The sequence below is a fragment of the Anolis sagrei genome, chromosome 2 (genome assembly GCF_037176765.1).
Source record: "Anolis sagrei isolate rAnoSag1 chromosome 2, rAnoSag1.mat, whole genome shotgun sequence".
NCBI classification, from domain to species: Eukaryota; Metazoa; Chordata; class Lepidosauria; order Squamata; family Dactyloidae; genus Anolis; species Anolis sagrei.
In genome coordinates, this window is record NC_090022.1 from 116968654 (window position 1) to 116988296 (window position 19643).

At 40.2% G+C, this 19643-nt stretch overlaps 1 protein-coding gene across 1 annotated transcript in view; it reads left to right on the forward strand.

Annotated features, from left to right (window-relative positions):
* The window catches only part of CDR2L (cerebellar degeneration related protein 2 like), a 40080-nt gene continuing 20437 nt past the window's right edge, over positions 1-19643 (forward strand). The window contains exon 1 of the mRNA XM_060764715.2: positions 1-687. Within this exon, the coding sequence (XP_060620698.1) occupies positions 609-687 (79 nt within the window). The 5' untranslated portion in view covers positions 1-608. The remainder of the gene's footprint in view (positions 688-19643) is intronic.

Here is a 19643-nt window from a genome sequence, read left to right on the forward strand (position 1 = left end):
CTCCCTCCTCTCTGCCTTTCTGCCTGGCTTTCCTTGCAGCAGTTCCAGGCTAGAGGTCTCCACCGAGCGGCGCGGCTGGGAGCGCGCTCTTCTTCTCTTTTGTGCATCGCCCAGCCAAGTGGGAGCCCTGGCTGGCCCCCGCTTTTTGGCTCATCACAAAGACAGCTCCCCCTTTTTCATTATTCCCTTTCCTCCCAAGAAAGCAAGGCTGAGGATTATAAGAGGGGGGACCCGGCGGAATTGTTCGGGCCACGTTTCTGGCCTCCTCTTTTTTTCCTCTTGCAAGAGGAAGCAGGGAGGGGATGCCAAAGAAGGAGGAGGAGGAGAGAGCCGGGTGCCACCGCAACAGCAGCAGCCCTGATCATCATCATCATCCCAAGGAGACATCTGCAAAGCCTTTGTGCCAGCCTCCGCTCTGCCCAGGCTTAAAGACGGCCTCCTAGGTTACTACTGCCTTGCACCAGGTCTGGGAAGGCATCACCCTGCCTTTCTCTCTCGATTCTCTTTCTCTCCCTTCTGCAGTCTGTCTCTTGGAGAGAGAGAGAGAGAACTCAGCCTCTCTTGGGTCTTTGCTGCTTTGTGGCTTGGATGCAGGAGGAGCAGAACTGATGCTGAACGCAGACAGGATGGAAGAGTTTCAAAGCGAGGAAGAGGAGCCTTGGTACGACCAGCAGGACCTGGAGCAAGGTGAGCAGGGAGGAGAAGGGGTTGGACACACAGGCCGCATCAGAACTGGATCTGAACCAGTTTTCCGCAAAAAAGGGAGTCAGGACCAAAAAGAGCAGAAGCAAAGGCCTCTCTACGCTCTGCACTGTAGGATTAAAGCAGTTTGGTACCACTTGAATTGGTGGTTGTGGAATCCTGGGAGTTGTAGCTTGGTGAGGTGAGATAGCTAAAGACCTCCTGAAGGTATAACTCCTAAGGATTCCATAACATCAAGCTACATCAATTCTATAGAACTACAAGCATTGAACAGCAGCCAAACTGGATCTTGCTCAGCTTTCACCAACCTTCATCACACTAGAGTTTAAATCCGATTTCTGCCGCCTGCAGAACTCTGGGGTTTGTAGTTTAGAGAAGATCCTATAACAGTCTCACTAAACTACAAATCCCACCATTGAACTATGAGCATTGAGCAGCAACCAAACTGGATCTTTCTCCGCTTTCACCTTCATCACACTAGAGAATGAATCCACTTTAAATCCAGTTTCTGCCTCCTGCAGAATTCTGGGGTTTGTAGTTTAGAGAAGGGCCAATAACAGCCTCACTAAACTACAAATCCCACAATTGAACTATGTGCAATGAGCAGCAACCAAACCAGATCTTGCTCAGCTTTCACCTTCATCACACTGGAGAATTAATCCACTTTAAATCCGGTTGCTGCCTCCTGCGGAATTCTGGGGTTTGTAGTTTAGTTAGGAGCCTAAAACAGGCTCACTAAACTACAAACCCCATAATTCTGCAGGAGGCAGAAACCTGATTTAAAGTAGATCCATTCACCGGTGTGATGAGGTATTTTGTGCATGATCTAGCAGGGCAGGATGGTCCAGGAGCAAATGTCCTCTCCAGTTCTGTGTTGTGCGTGTAGGGAATTAAAGCTTCTCCAAACCCATCCTCTCATTTTGCCCAAAGAGGTATCCGGGACCCTGTGGGAAACAGACCAAATTGTATGTTTAATCATTAATGGGAATGCCACAGGGCCGATTTCCAGTACAAATGCCTCTGCAGACATAAAGAAAGGTCAAGCTTGCCCCTTGGTTCCTTGCTCATCATGGGATACATTTATTCTCTTCTGCACACATTGGGGTTAGATAAGTGCAAAAACTGGATAGCGGTTTGGCAAATTTGGAGGTGCTGTTTTTTACTTATTCATTTTATTTTATGCATTAATGATGGCCTTACTCATATGCTGTTTGATTTATGATTTGGTTTATCTATGTAAGGCATTGAATTTTGCCATTATTTTTTGTAAACTGCTTTGAGTTCCCTCAGGGGTGAGAAAAGCAGTATAAAATACTGCAAATAAATAAATAAATTTGAAATGGAGCATAAATTGAGAGGCCTTGGTAACAAGATTGTATTGAACTGTCAGAAACAATTCATTCAAAATCAAAGCTATCTGATGAGGAAGGAGTAAGTTTTGAGCAGCAAATAGAGGAAAAGATACAGAAAATCCATTTCTAAAATGTACAGAGTCACAACTGCACATTGCATGCTTGTGAACAGTGCAACAAATGTTTTATTTTCCTTTAAAATAAATATTTTCACAACTTCAGTTGAAGAATGCTAAATGAGGGACAGATTGTTATTTGGATTTTAAGCATTTCATTTACAGCAAAGTTTCCTTAAACTGACGAAAAACATATAATAGATTTGCAAGGTACTGAGATTTCAGGCATTGTTGAAACTGGACAGGTCTATCCCTGGACAGTGAAGACAGGGCCATTGCTGGTCAAATCCCTCATGTAAGAATGTCCCATTGTATTCAACATTTTCCTAATGCTTGCCCTGAATGTAAAGGTAAAGGTTTCCCCTTGACATTAAGTCTAGTCGTGTCCAACTCTGGGGGGGCGGGGGGGTGCTCATCTCCATTTCTAAGCCAGAGTTGTCTGTAGACAGCTTGCACTGAACTAGTGAGGCATAAATGTGCGTAACTTTGGCTACTGTGTACTTACTTGTAGGAGGGTTGCAGGATTTGCTCTGTGCCATCCATAGGGAACCAAGGACCAAAAATGGAATGCAAAATGAAGAATGTATTTCATAATATCATTGACTCGATCCTAAAAAGCACAGAGAACAGTGGTTCCCAACCTATGGGCCCCCAGATGTTTTGTCCCTAAAGTCCCAGAAATCCTAACAGCTGGTAAACTGGCTGGGATTTCTGGGAGTTGTAGGCCAAAACATCTGGGGACCCACAGGTTGAGAACCACTGGCCTGGAGGGATCCCAATTTTTTTGACCCAGCATCAGTAAAGTAAGTATATTTTCCAGTAGTGACATGGGCTTAATTTTATAACAGTGAACTCAAACTTGGGAGACTTACCAGGTACATTTCTGCTTTGTTGTGTGACTGGTGAATGAGTTTGTATGATATGAAAATAAATGTTTGTACAGAATCTGAAGAAACCGTATCTTTACGACTCCGTTTTTCAGATTTCTTGAGCCAATTCCTAAGTGCTCAGGATTATTTCTTTAATTTGTTTCAAAACATTGCATAAACCAGGGGTCCTCAAACTAAGGCCCGAGGGCCGGATACAGCCCTCCAAGGTCATTTACCCGGCCCTTGCTCAGGGTCAACCTAAGTCTGAAATGATTTGAAAGAACACAACAACAATCCTGTCTCATCAGCAAAAAGCAGACCCACACTTCCTATTGAAATACTAATAAGTTTATATTTGTTAAAATTGTTCTTCATTTTAATTATTGTATTTTAAGTGTTTTGTACCACAAATAAGATATGTGCAGTGTGCATAGGAATTCATTCATGTTTTTTCAAATTATAATCCGACCCTCCAACAGTTTGAGGGTCTGGGACCTGGCCCTCTGTTTAAAAAGTTTGAGGCCCCCCTGGCATAAATAAAACAAGTATAAAACTGATAAAAATAGAGGGATCACAAAGCTCCCAGATTCTCAGCTTGTTTGGTGTTCAAGTTGTTTATTGTTTATTATTATAATATTTTGATTATTATTACTACCCCACTTTATCTATCTAAAGAGAGGCCCAAAGTGACTAACAATAAAAGCAATACAATATATAATTTAAAACCTAAAAAAAAACAATACAAACATTAAAATATAATTAAATATAGAATTATTAAAAACAAATAGTTAAAAGCAATAAAATATGAACTCTAAGTTTGAAGTATTATTAAGGGATGGTCATGTTCTGTTAAGAAATAAGGAGGTTTGTAGAAGATGGAGAGTGTGGTTACATATTGCTGAAAAGAACTAAATGTCAACCTCCTCTAAAGTTCAGAGAGAAAAAGCATAACTTGGCAGTAGGTTCAGCAAGAGGCCAGGGACTGTTGAATATAGCTGAATGCAAAGTAATAAGGGAACAATTGTTGTCTTGATGACCTGTGAGAGGATAGTGGGTTGTTGTGAGTTTTCCGGGCTGAATGGTCATGTTCCAGAAGTATTCACTCCTGACGTTTCTCCTGTATCTATGGCAAGTATCCAACCTCTAAGGATGCCTGCCATAGATGCAGGTGAAATGTCAGGAGAGAATGCTTCTGGAACATGGCCATACAGCCCGAAAAACCTACAACAACCCAGTGATTCTGGCCATGAAAGCCTTCGACAATAAGAGAGGATAGCTTATTCTGTTTTTGTTGTTATTGAAGTTGTTTTGTATGTTGGATTTGTAAGCACTGCTTACTGAGCAGACAGTATTTTAAAGAAGGAACTCAGCAATTGTTATGTTTACAATCCCTTTGATTAATGATTTACATTTTCACTTTCCTGGAAAATACCATATCTATAACAGTTACTTTCCTTGGCATCTCATGTTAGTTAAATTATGTGTGTTTTGTCAAAAGCTTCTGGAACATGACCATACAGCCTGGAAAACTCACAACAACCCGGTAAATTGTTTCTGCCCAAAGAGTTTGCTTGTATAAAAGATCTGTTTTCCTGTGGCTGTTTTGTTATTTTTATGCTTAATTAAATTTATTCCTTCTCCTAATTTATTTTAGATTACTGTAAGCCTCCTGAATCTCATGGCAGGAGAAAGACAGATATCAAATTCATTACATTTTTGTATAAGGTGCCTTAATTGTTTTACTTGTATCAAGGGAGTGTAGTATAATACATGGCCAAAACCATAATTCATAGTCTATTAGCCTATGAATGATACTACAAAACTCAGTTTGTATTTGTAATTCTGATTTTAGTATTTGAATTAAGTTTATATTCCTTATGTTTTTGAAAAAGAGACAGACAGTATCTTCTAATAGCTCTGAGTTTGGATTGAGTTGGGATGGAACTTCTTTTGAGAGAGAACTTTACACATAATCTTGCCTCATGTTATAAAATCATCTAAGCTTTTAAACAAAAATAAATTAGGATAGTCCTTGAAAGTATGAGAAATGAGTGCTGACTGCTAGTTTATTTGATCATTTGCAAAATGGAGTGTTCGGAGCAGAAATACAGATCACTAACTTGAATTGTCATATCTTTTGTGTGTGTGTGCGTGTGTGTAGAGCGGCTTTAACTTTAAATGCTGTTGTGCAAGTTTTTGGATCCCTGAAAAACTAGGATAGGACTAGACAAGTATTGGGTTTATTTCAGCATTTTGATTCTTTGTTGAAGGCTTTTATGGCCGGAATCACTGGGATACTGTGAGTTTTCTGGGTTGTATGACCATGTTCCAGAAACATTATCTCCTGATGTTTTGCCTACATCTATGGCAGGCATCCTCGGGGGTTGAGGGGTCTATTAGAAACAAAGCAAGTGAGGTTTATATATCTGTGGTGGGAGAATGGGACAAAAAACTCATGTTTGCTTGAGGCAAGTGTGAATGTTGCAGTTGGCCACCTTGATTAGCATTTAATGGCCTTGAAGCTTCAAAGCCTGCCTGGTTGCCGCCTGGGTCAGCTAACACCTCCCAACAAGGATCCCCCCAGGCAGCAACCAGCCAGGCTTTGAAGCTGAAATGTCATTAAATGCAAATCAAGGTGGCTAATTGCAACATTCACACTTACCTCGAGCAGACAAGAGTTCTTTCTCCCACAACCTCTGAGGATGCCTGCTATAGATGTGGGTGAAGCATCAGGAGAGAACATGGCCATACAGCCTGGAAAACTCAGAGCAATCCATTTTGATTCTTTGCTTTAACAAACTTGGTCATATGGGCCAATCTATGAGTCATGTTGATTTTTCTTTTATAGCACTGATGGGAGTCATGTTATCCTCCAGATGTTATTGGATTGTAACTCCCCGAATAACCCCCGCCACTTCCTATATTAGCTAGGGCTGCTGGGACGTGGCAGTGCACGACTGCATCACTCCTACCCCTGATTGAAACAAACGACTGAGTCATAACTAGCTAGTCTTTTTTGTGTGTGGGAGATTAGTGTATGCATACAGTTTCAGTTTTAATTCAGCCACGGGGCCTGAATAACATAAAATCCCCATAAGATATTTTATTTATTTTCCAGCTGCTAGATTTGGTATTCTTCCCCCCTCCTATGTTTTCGGCATACAGTACATTCATTGTTCACAAGCTGCTGATGCTGATATTGCAAAAGCACACTTAAAACAATGCAATTAAATGTTGCTTTGTGTCACTCTGACATTTAACAGTCATTCCACCTAAAAATTCACAATCCATGGGAAGAAAAAATAGTTTGATAGAGCAAACATCAGGATGTAGGTGTGTATTTGAGAGACTGGTTTCTTGTTTGCTGAAGAAAGGCACTCTGGGTGAGACCAGAGCTTGTTCCTTTAAAGAGGTCTCACAGCTAGAAGGCATGAAGATAGTGCTGCTATACGCACAATGAGCCTTGTTTCTGGCAGCTGGAACATGGTGATGTGGCTGCTGCGCTGACCTCATGCAGTAGCTTCTCAAGGAATGTGTGCTACAAATGCTCCAAGGAGCTGAATTAGGAAATCCTTCACTGCAAAGAATCTGATTTTTCCTATTTCTCTATCTTGTTTATTATGGAATAAGTAATCTTTTTAAACAGAGGCTTACCGTTTTGAAAAGCTTGGGAAATCACAGAGTGTGACTATGACAATAGATGTGTAAATCAGTGTCCTGAACAAAACTGTCAAACTACAGCTATTAGGCAGGTCATTTTGACTTCTCATAGATAGATCTTGGGAACGTTACCTTTTTCTTAAACAGTTCTCAGAATTTCATCGGAAACATGCCAGCTTAGGTAGTAGCCATGTTTCTTAGGAGATTCTAGGAACTGTAGTTCAGGTTGACTATCCTTTATCCAAATTGCTCAGGATCAGAAATGTTTTGGATTTGGGGGGAGGGATTTGGAATACCTATATTAGCATATGAGTGCATTTTTTATTGTGTCAGAAGCGACTTGAGAGAATTCTCAAGTGTTGAGAGAATTGGCTGTCTTCTGAGACGTTACCTAGGGGATGCCTGGATGTGTTACCAACCTGTGGGAGGCTGCTCTCATGTCCCCAAATGGAAAGCTGTAGCTGACAGATGGGAGCTCACCCCATTTCATGGATTTGAACCGCCAACCTTCAGGTCAGCAGTTCAGCCAGCACAAGGATTTAACCCATTGTTCCACTGTGCCTCCTATATAAGTACATAATGAGATGTCATTCACTTAAGTTTTGTATACAGCTTCCTTTAAGTTTTGTATACACCCTCTACACATAGACTGAATGTAATTTTATACACATTATTTTAAATTTTAAATAATTTGGTGCATGAGGCAATGTCTTTGTATGTTGAATCATCAGAAAATAAAAGTGTAATCATCTTGACCACCCACGTTTTAGATTTTAGATTATTTCACTGTGGAATTTCAAATAGGTGGTGCTTTGTCTGTGCAAAAAAGTAACTTTTACAGGAACTGGCAAAGAGATTTCAAAATATCCTGCTCAGAACCTGTAGCTTTACAGTCAGTAATGGTTAGATTATTGATGTACATTTCTGTCATGTTGTTTATTACATGTCTTTTCCACTCACCCACTTTCTTTAAGCTCAGTCTACTATTTTACCTTTGCAACAGCCTATTAAGTGATTAAGATTGACAGAGTGTGGTTGTCAATTATGTTTAATGGCTAAATAGGATTTTTAAATATTACATGTATTATCCACTACCACTTAGGTCATTACAGATTTCCAGTGTGTCCCTTGATGATAGACAAGGAAGAAGAACATAATCAGAGTCACTAATAGGTGTATTTCTATGTACCTTCTGAAATAACAGGTTGCTTTAGCAGTGAGATACTTAGAATGACAGAATCAAAGAGTTGAAAGATATCACGAGGGCCATCCAGTCCAACTCCCTGTCATACACTGCCTTTTCAGTGTGGAGCAAACTACAGCTGCTTTGTGTTGCTCTTCTTCCCCTCTGTTATCAAGCTGAGAAGAAATGTAGTGGCCTACCCCTGCATTTTAAATATATATATAATGTATGCAAATGCTAACAAAAAATCTCAAGAGCCCATATGAAACAAATGTTATACATATTACAGCACAAGAGCATGTGTTCCCCTCCTTCAAAATCCTTTAACCGTCTTAGGCAGTAAATCATTACGTTGTTTCTTGTACATGCTGTTCCACAAAACAATTACACCCTTTTGTTCCTTTTAGAGCTTGGACATTCATTATGGGCAAGATTGTTGTGCTGAGATGTAGCTGCTGCATTTACCACTAGGTGTCTATAAATATTTTAATACTAGTGCAATAACTTTATTAGTCTGTAAAATCAAACTTTTAAAGGTATTCATTTAAATCTACCAAATACTACTGCAATATAATGCAGATTGAGTCTCCCTTAGGTAGAAATCTGAAATCCAAAATATTCTAAAAACTACACATTTTGCTGCCAGGCACCCACTTCCACCATTGGGAAAGGAGGCTAGTCATATGTCCAGTGCTGAATGTATGACTAGCCCCTTTCCCTGTATCTCTCATTCACTATATAGTACATGCAAATACAGGCATTCCAAAATAAAAAATACCCCAAAATCTGAAAAACTTCTAATCCCAAGCATTTTGGATAAGGAAGACTCAGCATATATGTTGATGATTGCTATCCCAGAAAAAATGGTAGCGATATAGAAATGGAAAGTATGCATACATTTTCTTTGTCTCCATTAATGCTGATGAGGCAGATATTCTTCTGGAAACTGGCAGTTTTAATATAATTCTGGAGCAGTTTTAACAGCAATCATGTCCTGTGCTGTCAATCAAGAGAAACTAACCAGTTGCTGAAATGTTGGAAAGCTTGCTGTCTAAGTTGGGCTGGTCTTATGTGAACTTATTTTAAAATTACACACATACACATTTATTCATTCATTCTAGAGCTGACAAGAAAATTGCCCACTCTCAGACATCCTGGAAAAATTTGAACCTTTTCAGATCAAGATCATTACAAGTGTTACTGTAGATTCTTTTACCCTTCTTGTCTCAGGGCTTAATTTTATCTTGCTCAGAAATGCATTAGCCAGAAATAGCAGGCTTTGTTCAATATGCACAAAGTGCTTCTTTTCATAATATATTTGGCATTTTTGCTAAATTTGAGGTGTCTAAGTGTATTTGTTGATATTGGGAATGATTCTGTTGTGGAATTGATGAGAATCTACAATGAACTATCTGTTTGCACCGTGCAGTACCTGTGAAAATCATTCACCCATGCTGTCATTACTTCAGAAGGGTATGGGTTATTTTATCTGATGTTTGACTATAGATGAAGTAACAGTAACTGCTATGTCTGAATAAACTGAAAACATCCCAGGTTGTCTCCCTGATCTTTTGGCATTGCTCTGAAGAAGTGCAGTGAAGATCAGCTGACCCTCTGAGCTGTGCTGCTGTGATTGGCAGGCCGTTGTTTGACCCCAAATCTGCACAGTAGGAAGGATGCTGGCAATCTCTGCAGTATTTTTGGCTTATTTATTTATGAGTCTGAAATTGAAGGTATGTTCAGCAAATGGAAAGTTTTTTGATGTCGTAATTGCTGAGCCGCTGTATTGGTGCATGCCAGACTAGCGGTCTAATAAATAGCAGCAGAGATGTTTAGTTCTTCGCTTTAAATCCCCTCCAAGCATTCAAAATCGGCAGACCCAGAAGTGCTTCATCAATAATTTGCATGATTAAATTGCACTATGGGAAGCTATCTCTCCACATACCTATTTTAAACCAGCTCTCTGAGTAACTTATCCTGTTCCACACAAACTACTAGATGCATTCCTTTTTTTAAAAAAACTGATTCATGTCTGTTCTTGATCATTGGGATTTAAACAACTAAACAGCTTGGTTCGACCCACTGGGGCTATCAGACTTAACATTTTGTAAGCAACAGCCCTCCATGGTGAGCAGCAAATCCTTTTTGAAACCGAGAAGTGCTTAAAAATATTTCATGATAATGACTTGGAGGCATCTGTTGCTTAAAAGAGAGAAGAGTTTATAACCCTCTATGTAAGTGCCAAGCCTTCAAACTTCACTCAACTAAAATAACATGAATTCTCAGATATGCATAACGAGATCAGTCCATCCCAATATTCCCACACAAAGCAGGCCCAAGACAATTTCCTGCCTGAAGTGAAAGACCAAGGTGGCATCTATCCAGTTCTGTCTTTAGAATACATCCAGAATAAAGTTGGATCTTGCTTCAGCCTTGAAAATAACAACAATAACAGCAGCAGCAATAATAATAATAATAATAATAATAATTTTATTTTTATATCCCACCACCATCTCCCCAAAGAGATTCGGGGCGGCTTACACACAGCACAAAGTGTCTAAAAACATACATAAAAGTAAACACAATATAAAATACAATAAAATAAAACACATGCACATGCCCATATAAAAACATCAATTCAATCAAGCTGCGATCATCTAACTGTGGTGGTAAATTCCTGAAATGAGTCTATGTATGATTACTGGCAATCATACATAGACTCATAGATCTGGAAGAGGTCACATGAGCCATCCAGTCCAACTCCCTGACATGCAGGAAAAGCACAGTCACAGCACCCCTGACAGAGCGGCCATCTGTTCAAAAGCCTCCAAAGAAGGAGCCTCCACTACAATCTGCTGAGAGTTCCACTGCTGAACACTCTTATGGTTAGGAAGTTCTTCCTAATATTAAGGTGGAACCTCCTTTCCTGTAATTTGAACCCATTGCTCAGGATCCTAGTGCCCAGGGCAACAGAAACCAAGCTTGCCCCCTCATCAATGTGACATCCTTTCAAATATTTAAACATGGCTACCATGCCTCCTCTCACCCTTCTATTCTACAGGCTAAACATCCCAAGCTCTTTAAGCCACATTAATTCTACAGTGTAGATGCACCCTTATTTGAGATAACATATGAAGAATTTTGGGGACACAATTACGTCATCATCCCTTGGCATTCTGTATCTTGAGGACTGACTTGTTCTAATGTTATGGCTTGCTCCCATGAACAAAAAGAAAATGTAATATTGAAAGTAGCCCTTTCCAAGGAGTAGAACAAGTCCGCCCTCACAGTACAAAATGCTGAAAGGCTGAAAAGATGAGCTTAGATATACAATTTTCTCTTTAATACTCAGCAAAGAATGTACTTTGAGCTCATGCTTCCATATGCTTGAGAGACTAGAATTAGCAGGAAGCTGACAGGAAAAGTCAGGCGTGAGGGGCATGGAAGAGGGTGGGTGCTTTGGTTATTATAGTAGCAGCTGGCTAGAAACATTTCTACTTAGTACGACAAAAACTGCCACTTGCCTCCAGTATATCATTTCAACCTTAGAAACATATACTCACATTAGTCATTTGGAGCATATTGGCAGTCTAAGAGGAAAGAAAATAACAATGCTTTTTCCATCTCATGAATGCTTCTCGGAATATTTGTTGATTAAATTCATATATTTAATCACAGTCCAACTCCTCCACTGAAGTTAGATAAAATTAAATCAATGTGATTTGAAGATTGCTGGATGACATGTTATTATGTTGTCTTTTTCTTTCACACAATCAAAACTTTTCTCCAAATCGTTTGCTTTTCGCAATGATTTCTGTGTGCCTAGTAATCTTAGCAAGTAGACTTTCTTGTTTGACAGGCAATTTGGTTCCTCATAACTCCCCCTGAATCACTCCTTTTAAGTGAAATGTGAGTTCCAAAAAGTACCAGAATCAAACCAGAACTATTTTAGAAAAATGGGTGGTATTAGTATGCTTGGGGAATCCTGCAACTTGCATGTGTAATTGTGTATACACTTTTTATTCAAAGGAAAAGGCCTGGTCTTACCATTAGAATGAGCAGACCCCAAGTATAGAATGGATACGCACAAGCCTAAATCCAATTGTTTGTCTCAAATATGTAGATAGTGAATCAGTGAGAACAGGGTGAGTCAGCACTTACATACATTCCACTGAGTCTGTGCTAGGTAGAACTAACCACTGGGATTAGGACTACTTTTTTTAAAAAGGCAACCCATGGGAAGCAGCTTTCTTTTAAAAAATCACAAAAATAAAAAGCTAGGTCAGTGGAGAAGATGGGAGTGGAGTATCCTAAACTAAACATTAGCTGGCTGACTTGCTGGCTAAAATACGGAAGAGGAACACTCATGTTTGGAGTTAAGGGTGTATTGCAATGTCCTGTTGCAGGAGACTGGTTCTTTAATTTTTGTCATCCCACTTGTGTCTGTACTGTCGAACTGAGACCTATAAGGAAGCATGAAAGCAATTTATTTGAAATTACTCCCAAATAAGGTGTGGTTTGAAAAAAGTGTGCGTGAGCATGGGAAGTAACGATTCTACACTACTGGTTCCTTTCCAAAGGATTATTATCCTTTCTGCTCAGTCACCTACATGAAGTGCAGGATTACTACAATGAACAGAAGGGATTATGGGAACCCAGGGTACTTAATGCAGAGGGCTGATTTGATCAGAAGTTGTTGCCAAAGAATAAAAGAATCCTGTCAGGTATGTCGAGAACTGAAGAAAGGGAGATGGACTGTAGCGATTCTCCAGTTTCCTAAGTCATAGATGGTCCCAGGATGTGATCTCTCAGTTCCTCCTTTGTGGTCTGGGAGCAGCTGCAGGTTGGCTCATTCCCATATCTCAGAGGTGATGTCAGAAATTCCAGGCAACATGTCAAGAACCCATGCTCCTCTTAAAAACTACAGCTCTTCTGGCATGGAAACAAGCCATTGCTTGGTCATTCATTTATTTGTGCTTTTGTTTTACCTTTCCACCAGGAATAATGTTCATGTCCAAAATGGGTTTCCAGCATGCAGCCAGGATTTCGATTGTAGCTTTGCCAATCAGAAAGTTGTGTGCAACTTAAACATCAAGGGCAAAGGCAAAGCTTGGGTCAGGTGTGTGTGTGTGTATAAATGTGGAATAGAAATCTATAATAATATTATATAGAAAGTTAAAGATTTCCCCTGACATTAAGTCTGGTCCTGTCCAACTTGGTGGGGTAGGGTGGTGCTCATCTCCATTTCTCAGCTGGAAAGCCACTTCCAAGGTCATGTGGCTAGCATGACTGCATGGAGCACTGCTACCTTTCTGCAGAAGCAATACCTATTGATCTACTCACTCTTGCATGTTTTTGAACTGCTAGATTGGCAGAAGCTGGGCCTAACAATGGGAGTTCACCCTGCTCCCCGGATTCGAACCACCAACCTTTTGGTCAGCAAGTTCAGAAGCTCAGCAGTTTAACCTGCTGCACCACCAGGGGGTCCAATTTATCTATTATAATGTAATATTATAGAACATCTCCATTATAGAGGAAGAGAGAGTGCTGTTCAGTTTCTGTCTGTTTGCTGCCTGGTGGGTTGTAGGGTCTCAAGACCCCTATTCTCTTTTCTAATTGTTTTTTGAAACAGCCCTGGACTAAGTAGCTGTGCCAACAATGAAGCTTTCAAATAGAATACTGTCTTCTGACAAGCTTTCCGCTGTGGCAAGAAAGATTATGAGGGGATCTACATGAACACTTTGTCTCAGGGCCAATCCAGAGGGGCAAATTCTGGATCAGCCCCTGGGTGATTTTTTTTTTTTTTGCCAACCCCTGCCACTGCAGAGGGAATCTGGGCCACCACAGAGGCAGGAAGGCTGTTCAGCAGTGCTAAACTAGCTTCAGCACCTCTAGATGACCTCCCTTACATCCCTCTTTGTTCCAGTTACAGCAGTGACCATCAGATGCAATATGGCTAATGCCTGTTGTTGCTTGTTATCTGGAGTGACATTCCCTCCCTTACCTCCCTTTGCGCCCTGACGATGACTGATAAGATGGTAGTTTTGTCACACACAGTGGCCGCCCCTATAATGAGAACAGGAGAGGGACAGTGAATGTCATTCTGTGTGCCTGGGATGTCCAAGCCCAGGGAATATGGGATGGCCATGTAAACAGTTGTGGCTGATCCCATCTCGGAACTGGCCCAACTTGTTACACAGAACCTAAGTCACAGTTTGTTCCAGATTCTCAAGGAAAATTCAGAGCAACCTGTGACTTTTTAAAGCTGTGCAAAGCAACACTAAGCAGTGGATGTTAACTCAATCCAGCTCTATACATCATGCAGCCACCATGGAGCTGATTTACTCCCCCCCCCCCCCTTTTGGGATAAAAGATAAATGCAGATGTACCCCTTGGTCTAGTAATTTTGTTCCATAAAGCTGACATAAGAACAAAGTGTTTTTTCTAGTAACCTAAACTGTGTTCCAAGGAAAATGTTTGGTTCCTTTGCGCTTGTAACTACTAAATGTATCTCTCTGCAAATACGTCTGTAAATATGGATTTTTTGTAAGTGAAGAAAAATAAGTACACAGCTATTATTTAGTAAATAAATACATATATTGTTGGGAAGAAGTAGTCACAGTCTCAGGGAAAACTTGGTTTACTTGCAGGAACTTAATCCACCAAATTGTCCCATACAGTATATATAATCTCTCTGCCATTTCCCTGAATCTTTGCTCCTCCTCAGAAGAAAGCAGGTAAATCACAAGCTTAAGTCCCTTTGTTTGTCACGCACTGCCCCAAGTGGAATGACATCTAGGGGACAAAGTCAGTACCTAACTGAATCTGCCCCTGAAGGAGCCACACATCCAAGCATGTACTATGTCTCTGCCTGCAACTCACCATCCCAATCAATGGCATCCTACGGCCAATCTTGTTCTCGACCCCCTTGCACTTAGCTCTGGGTCTTTATTTCACGTTCTTCACTAATGGAAGTGCCTTGTCATGGTGAATGTATTTGTAGCAGTTCCACCTTGAGAGACCTCACTACTTTCTATATGGTTGTATGTATGGCCAGCTTTCCAAAATTATTCTTAGCTTCACCTGCAGAGTCATGCCTGTTTTGCCAAAATTTGGACTGAGGCAACAGTGGTACATTGGATTCTTCATCAAACAGCATTTTAACACAGAGAAAGTAGGGGACTAGAGAGAAGGGTCTAAGCTTTTGTGTCCATGAAGTGCTATTTTCTATGAGTGTAGTCTTTTGTCAAGCCATTTCATTTGAACAGGGAAAGCCCCACCTGGAATGCATGACAGCCATGAGCATTGTACTTGTAAATAACATATTGCATTTTGAATATTTTTGATTTGGTATCTTTATGTGCCAAGTTGTTCAAGACTCTTGCTAATCCAGTATGCTTGAAATATGTTAGTCTACATCAGCTTTAGAAAACATTCAGATCTCCAGATGTTGTTGATCTGCACTGCTCAGCAGTGCAGTTCATCACCACAGCTAATGATAAGAGAGATAAGGGCTTCAATCTAACAACATCTGGAGAAACACTTTCCATAAAAAATGGAAAATTAGAGCATCATTTCAATTAAATAAACCAGAAATGCTACTTAACCCATAATCAAAGCAAATTCCAATGGTTGTTGCCTGGCGTAGGGTGGGAACGCTATGTGGCAGTGATTTGAAATCTGATTGTCATAAGTTTGCATGTTGAGTTGGGCAAGAGATGTAGGGTTGAATTAAAAACAATGCCTCCACCTTCGTTACTTGGGTTTGGGTGGGAATATTTTAATAAATCAAACACAGAAATAATCCTTAGAATGTTCTCTTTAACTACCACTATTCACTTTTCCACATAATCACCAGACAATTGGATACATTTCTGAATCAATCTGTCAACGTTTTGCTTGTGAAACTCGGTGGTTGCTGTCACAGGATGTCCAACTCTTTGTTTGTCACGCAAGTCAGAATGTTCCACCTCAACATCTTTAAACTTACTCGCCCAACGACGCACAGTACTAACATCAACACAATCACCATAAACAGCTTGCATTCTCTGATGAATCTCCTTTGGGGTGACACCTTCTGCTGTCAAGAATTCAGTGACTGTACGTTGCTTAAGTCGTATTGACCGACCATCTGCGCAGGGTTCCATTCTTCGCACTTTAACAACACAACTGTTCAATACTAAGGCTTCCCACCAAAATGGAACTGTAGAGGAGAGTCTACTGAACAAGCCAGTACCTCCCGCATACCAGTACTGCCATCTGTTGAGGAATTATAAAGGTGGAGGCATTACTTTTCATTCAACCCATTATTAAACTTAGCCACATGGGATAAGATATGGAATAAAGGTCTTCAGTTCACCAGAGCAAATGAATTAAAAGCAAACATTTGCTAGATGGTACATAACTTCAGGAGCCCCTGGTGGCACATCTGGTTAAACTACTGAGCTGCTGAACTTACTGACCAAAAGGTTGGTGGTTCGAATCCAGGGAGCAGGGTAAGCTCCTGCTGTTAGTCCCAGCTTCTGTCAACCTAGCTGTTCAAAAACACGTAAATGTCAGTAGATCAATAGTTACCACTTCAGCTGAAAGGTAACAGTGCTCCATGCAGTGATGCTGGCAATATGATCTGGAGGTGTCTACGGGACAACACAGGCTCTTAGGCTGAGAAATCGAGAGTTGGACATGACTAGACTTAATGTCAAGGGGAAACCTTTACCTTTTACATAACTCCTGCTAAATTAGCAAAAATTAATAAAGGCACTGATTTCAAAATTCTGGAAGTGCAAAAAAAAAAGAAGGAACCTTTTATGCTTGCTGGACTTGTTCAAAAGCCCACATATTATGACATAAGCTTTGGTGGCCTAAAACCCACTTTCAATTGCTATGAAATAAAAGGGTGATTGCATTTCAGAAGAAGCAGGTTTGATTCCCTAAGAGTGCCTTGTAAATTCACCATAATTGACTTTCCAATGTTGTTACGTGAATCTGATTGATCTCTTCTGAAAAACACTAGTGAATGAAACAGAAGATAAAAGGCCAGATAATTCTGCCTATTTTGGTCTGAATCAGAGTGTGACAAATGTTTCCCTGAGGCATGAAACACTGCATCAAAAATACCAGAATAAGGGCTCTAATGTCCCCATCCTTTGGGAGTTGGAACTAAATTCTACAAAACCTCCAAGCTACTGTTAGATGAGATATTATCATTTCTTAAAATGCATCTGAGAAAGGAAGTAAGAACTCAACAGCATATGACCTGGAAACCTCTGTTAATCACACAGTTGACTAAGATAAAGTAGAGATCAAGCTCAAAAGCAGGACAAATTAGGAGAGAGACTTGAGTAGTAAAAACTGGTGAGCCATCTTCACATACCCCTTCTGCAACTACTATATTTCTGTATTTTCATGACAAAGAGTGTATATTAAGAAAGAGCAGAAACTGTTAAAGCATGAAGGGCATTGCATTTCAGTTTTCAATTTCTCTCATTGGAAACACCTTGCCTGTTCAAAACGATTAACCCTATAGCTGAAGGGTAAGTGTTAGGAAAGGGAGCAGAGGGAGCTGCAAGAGCTAAAGAAATTCAAACATACATAGCCTAGGGCTATGTGTATGAAAGAAAGGTATCTGGTACTTATCAAACTAAAGCTCTGTTCTAGAGAGATTTATAAATGTTGAAAGGTAAGCGAGAAATAAGGCGAAGTTAAAAGGGGAGTCAATATGATGAAGAATGACAGCGTTCTCGTTTTCAAGAACAAATACAAAAGGGAAAGTGCACACACTTGGAGGGCTTTCCAGCATGAATGATGTGAGGACAAAATACAATAACGATCACTAAGGGCCCTTCCACACAGCCATATAACCCAGAATATCAAGCCAGAAAATTATCGAATATCTGCTTTGAACTGGGTTATCTGAGTCCACACTGCCATATATTCCAGTTCAAAGCTGATAATATGGAATTTGATTCAGCTGTGTGGAAGGGGGCTGATTCAAAGACAAAAGAGGTAGATCTAGAAGAATAGAGTCAGTATTTTAGTTAACTAAAGATTTTGCAACAAATCCTGTGTCCAGTTCTAGGCACCATAATTCAAGGAGGATATTGACAAGCCAGAATGTTTCCAGAGAAAAGGAACCAAAATAGTAAAAGGGCTGGAAGTCAAGCCCTATAAAAATGGCTTTGGTAGCAGGGTATGTTTAGCTTGAAAAAGAGGGTACATGATAGCCATGTTTAAATACTTGATCGGCGGTCACATTGAGAAGGTGGGAAGCATCCTTTTTCTGATGCCAGTGTCTAGGACACACAATAATGAATTCATCTGTGCTTTGATGGTGTGTTATTTCATGGCCCCTGTGGTTTCTTCCAGCTCTATGAGTCTACTATCTTGTGACTGTTTCACTGATTTAATGGTACATCTAGAGCAGGGGTCCTCAATTTTTTTTAAGCCGCGGGACCGGTTCACTGCCCCGCAGACTGTCGGGGGGCTGAACTATAGTTTCAAAAAAACATGAACAAATTCCCATGCACATTGAACATACCTTATTTGTAGTACAAAAAAAGCACCTTATACACGTAGCCTGAATATAATTCAATCCAATATTTTGTATTCATTTTTGTGCAGGAGACAAAGTTTATGTACATAGATCCATAAGAAAGCAAAGGAGCCACTATCTCAGCCACCTATGTGGACAATTTCAGATTTGGGTGTATATTGGAATTCTGGATAAAGGACACTCAATCTGTATCCTATTCAATGATTACATAGTTAGACAAGAAGAGTTTTTGCCATTTCTTTTCCCATCCACCAAATGTCTTGTGGCATATTCTGTAAAGACTTCTCCTCTACTGCCAAGTGATTCATGGAGGCTGAAGCAGTGGGAGATAAGAAGAGGCACAGGATCATTCGCATTGCTGGAAGATTACTTGTTGCCCCCTCTTTTCTCCAGACTCCTTGTTCCTTTTATGATGTGCTTTTATAGATCAAGGATGAGTGCTTTGTGGGTCTTCAGGTATTGTTTACCTCCTCTCATACTTCAGTCTTGGACTGTATTGACAATATGGGTCATGCTTGTTGCTGTTGTTGTTGCTTTTATCTCTAGAATGTAGTCCATCTGGAGGGCCATAAATTACCTGCCTCATTATAGATTGTGGGCCTATATTTTACTACTTATGTATAACCTATGTAAGGTTTTTATACTGAGGTATAGGATAAAAATGTAATCAATTTGAACTTGGAGGTTCCTACAAACATTATATATAAATAATGAATTGATATTGATAGATTTGTCGATTGAGTTTTCAAGGTGTGCACCCTAGTGAACATCCCTACGCCAACTGGTGAAAATCCAAAAGATAAATTAAGCATTGGGTGAATCCAGTAAAATAGTTTATTCGCCCTGAATCTCTTGCTAATCAGTTTGCTTGGTTGGCCTTGAATTCTAGTACTTTGAGAGACGGAGGAAAACCATCCATAGCAAAGGTAGTGTTATAAACTTCTACCATCCTTCCCCTCCTGCTCTCTTGTCCTTTTCAAACTTAAAGATCTGGAGCAATAAGAAAGATACTGCTGAAACTAACTCTTCCTCAAGAGATTCCAATCTGTTTCCGGTAGCTTAAATTGCCACAGGGTTTGTTTTCACCCACTGTCTTGAGTAAGATGTTTTTGTTATCAACAACAAGCAGAGCAGGATTTGTGAATGGTTACTATTAATCACATACACGTAAATGCCACTTTTCGTACTGTCTGCAATTCCTTAAACTCC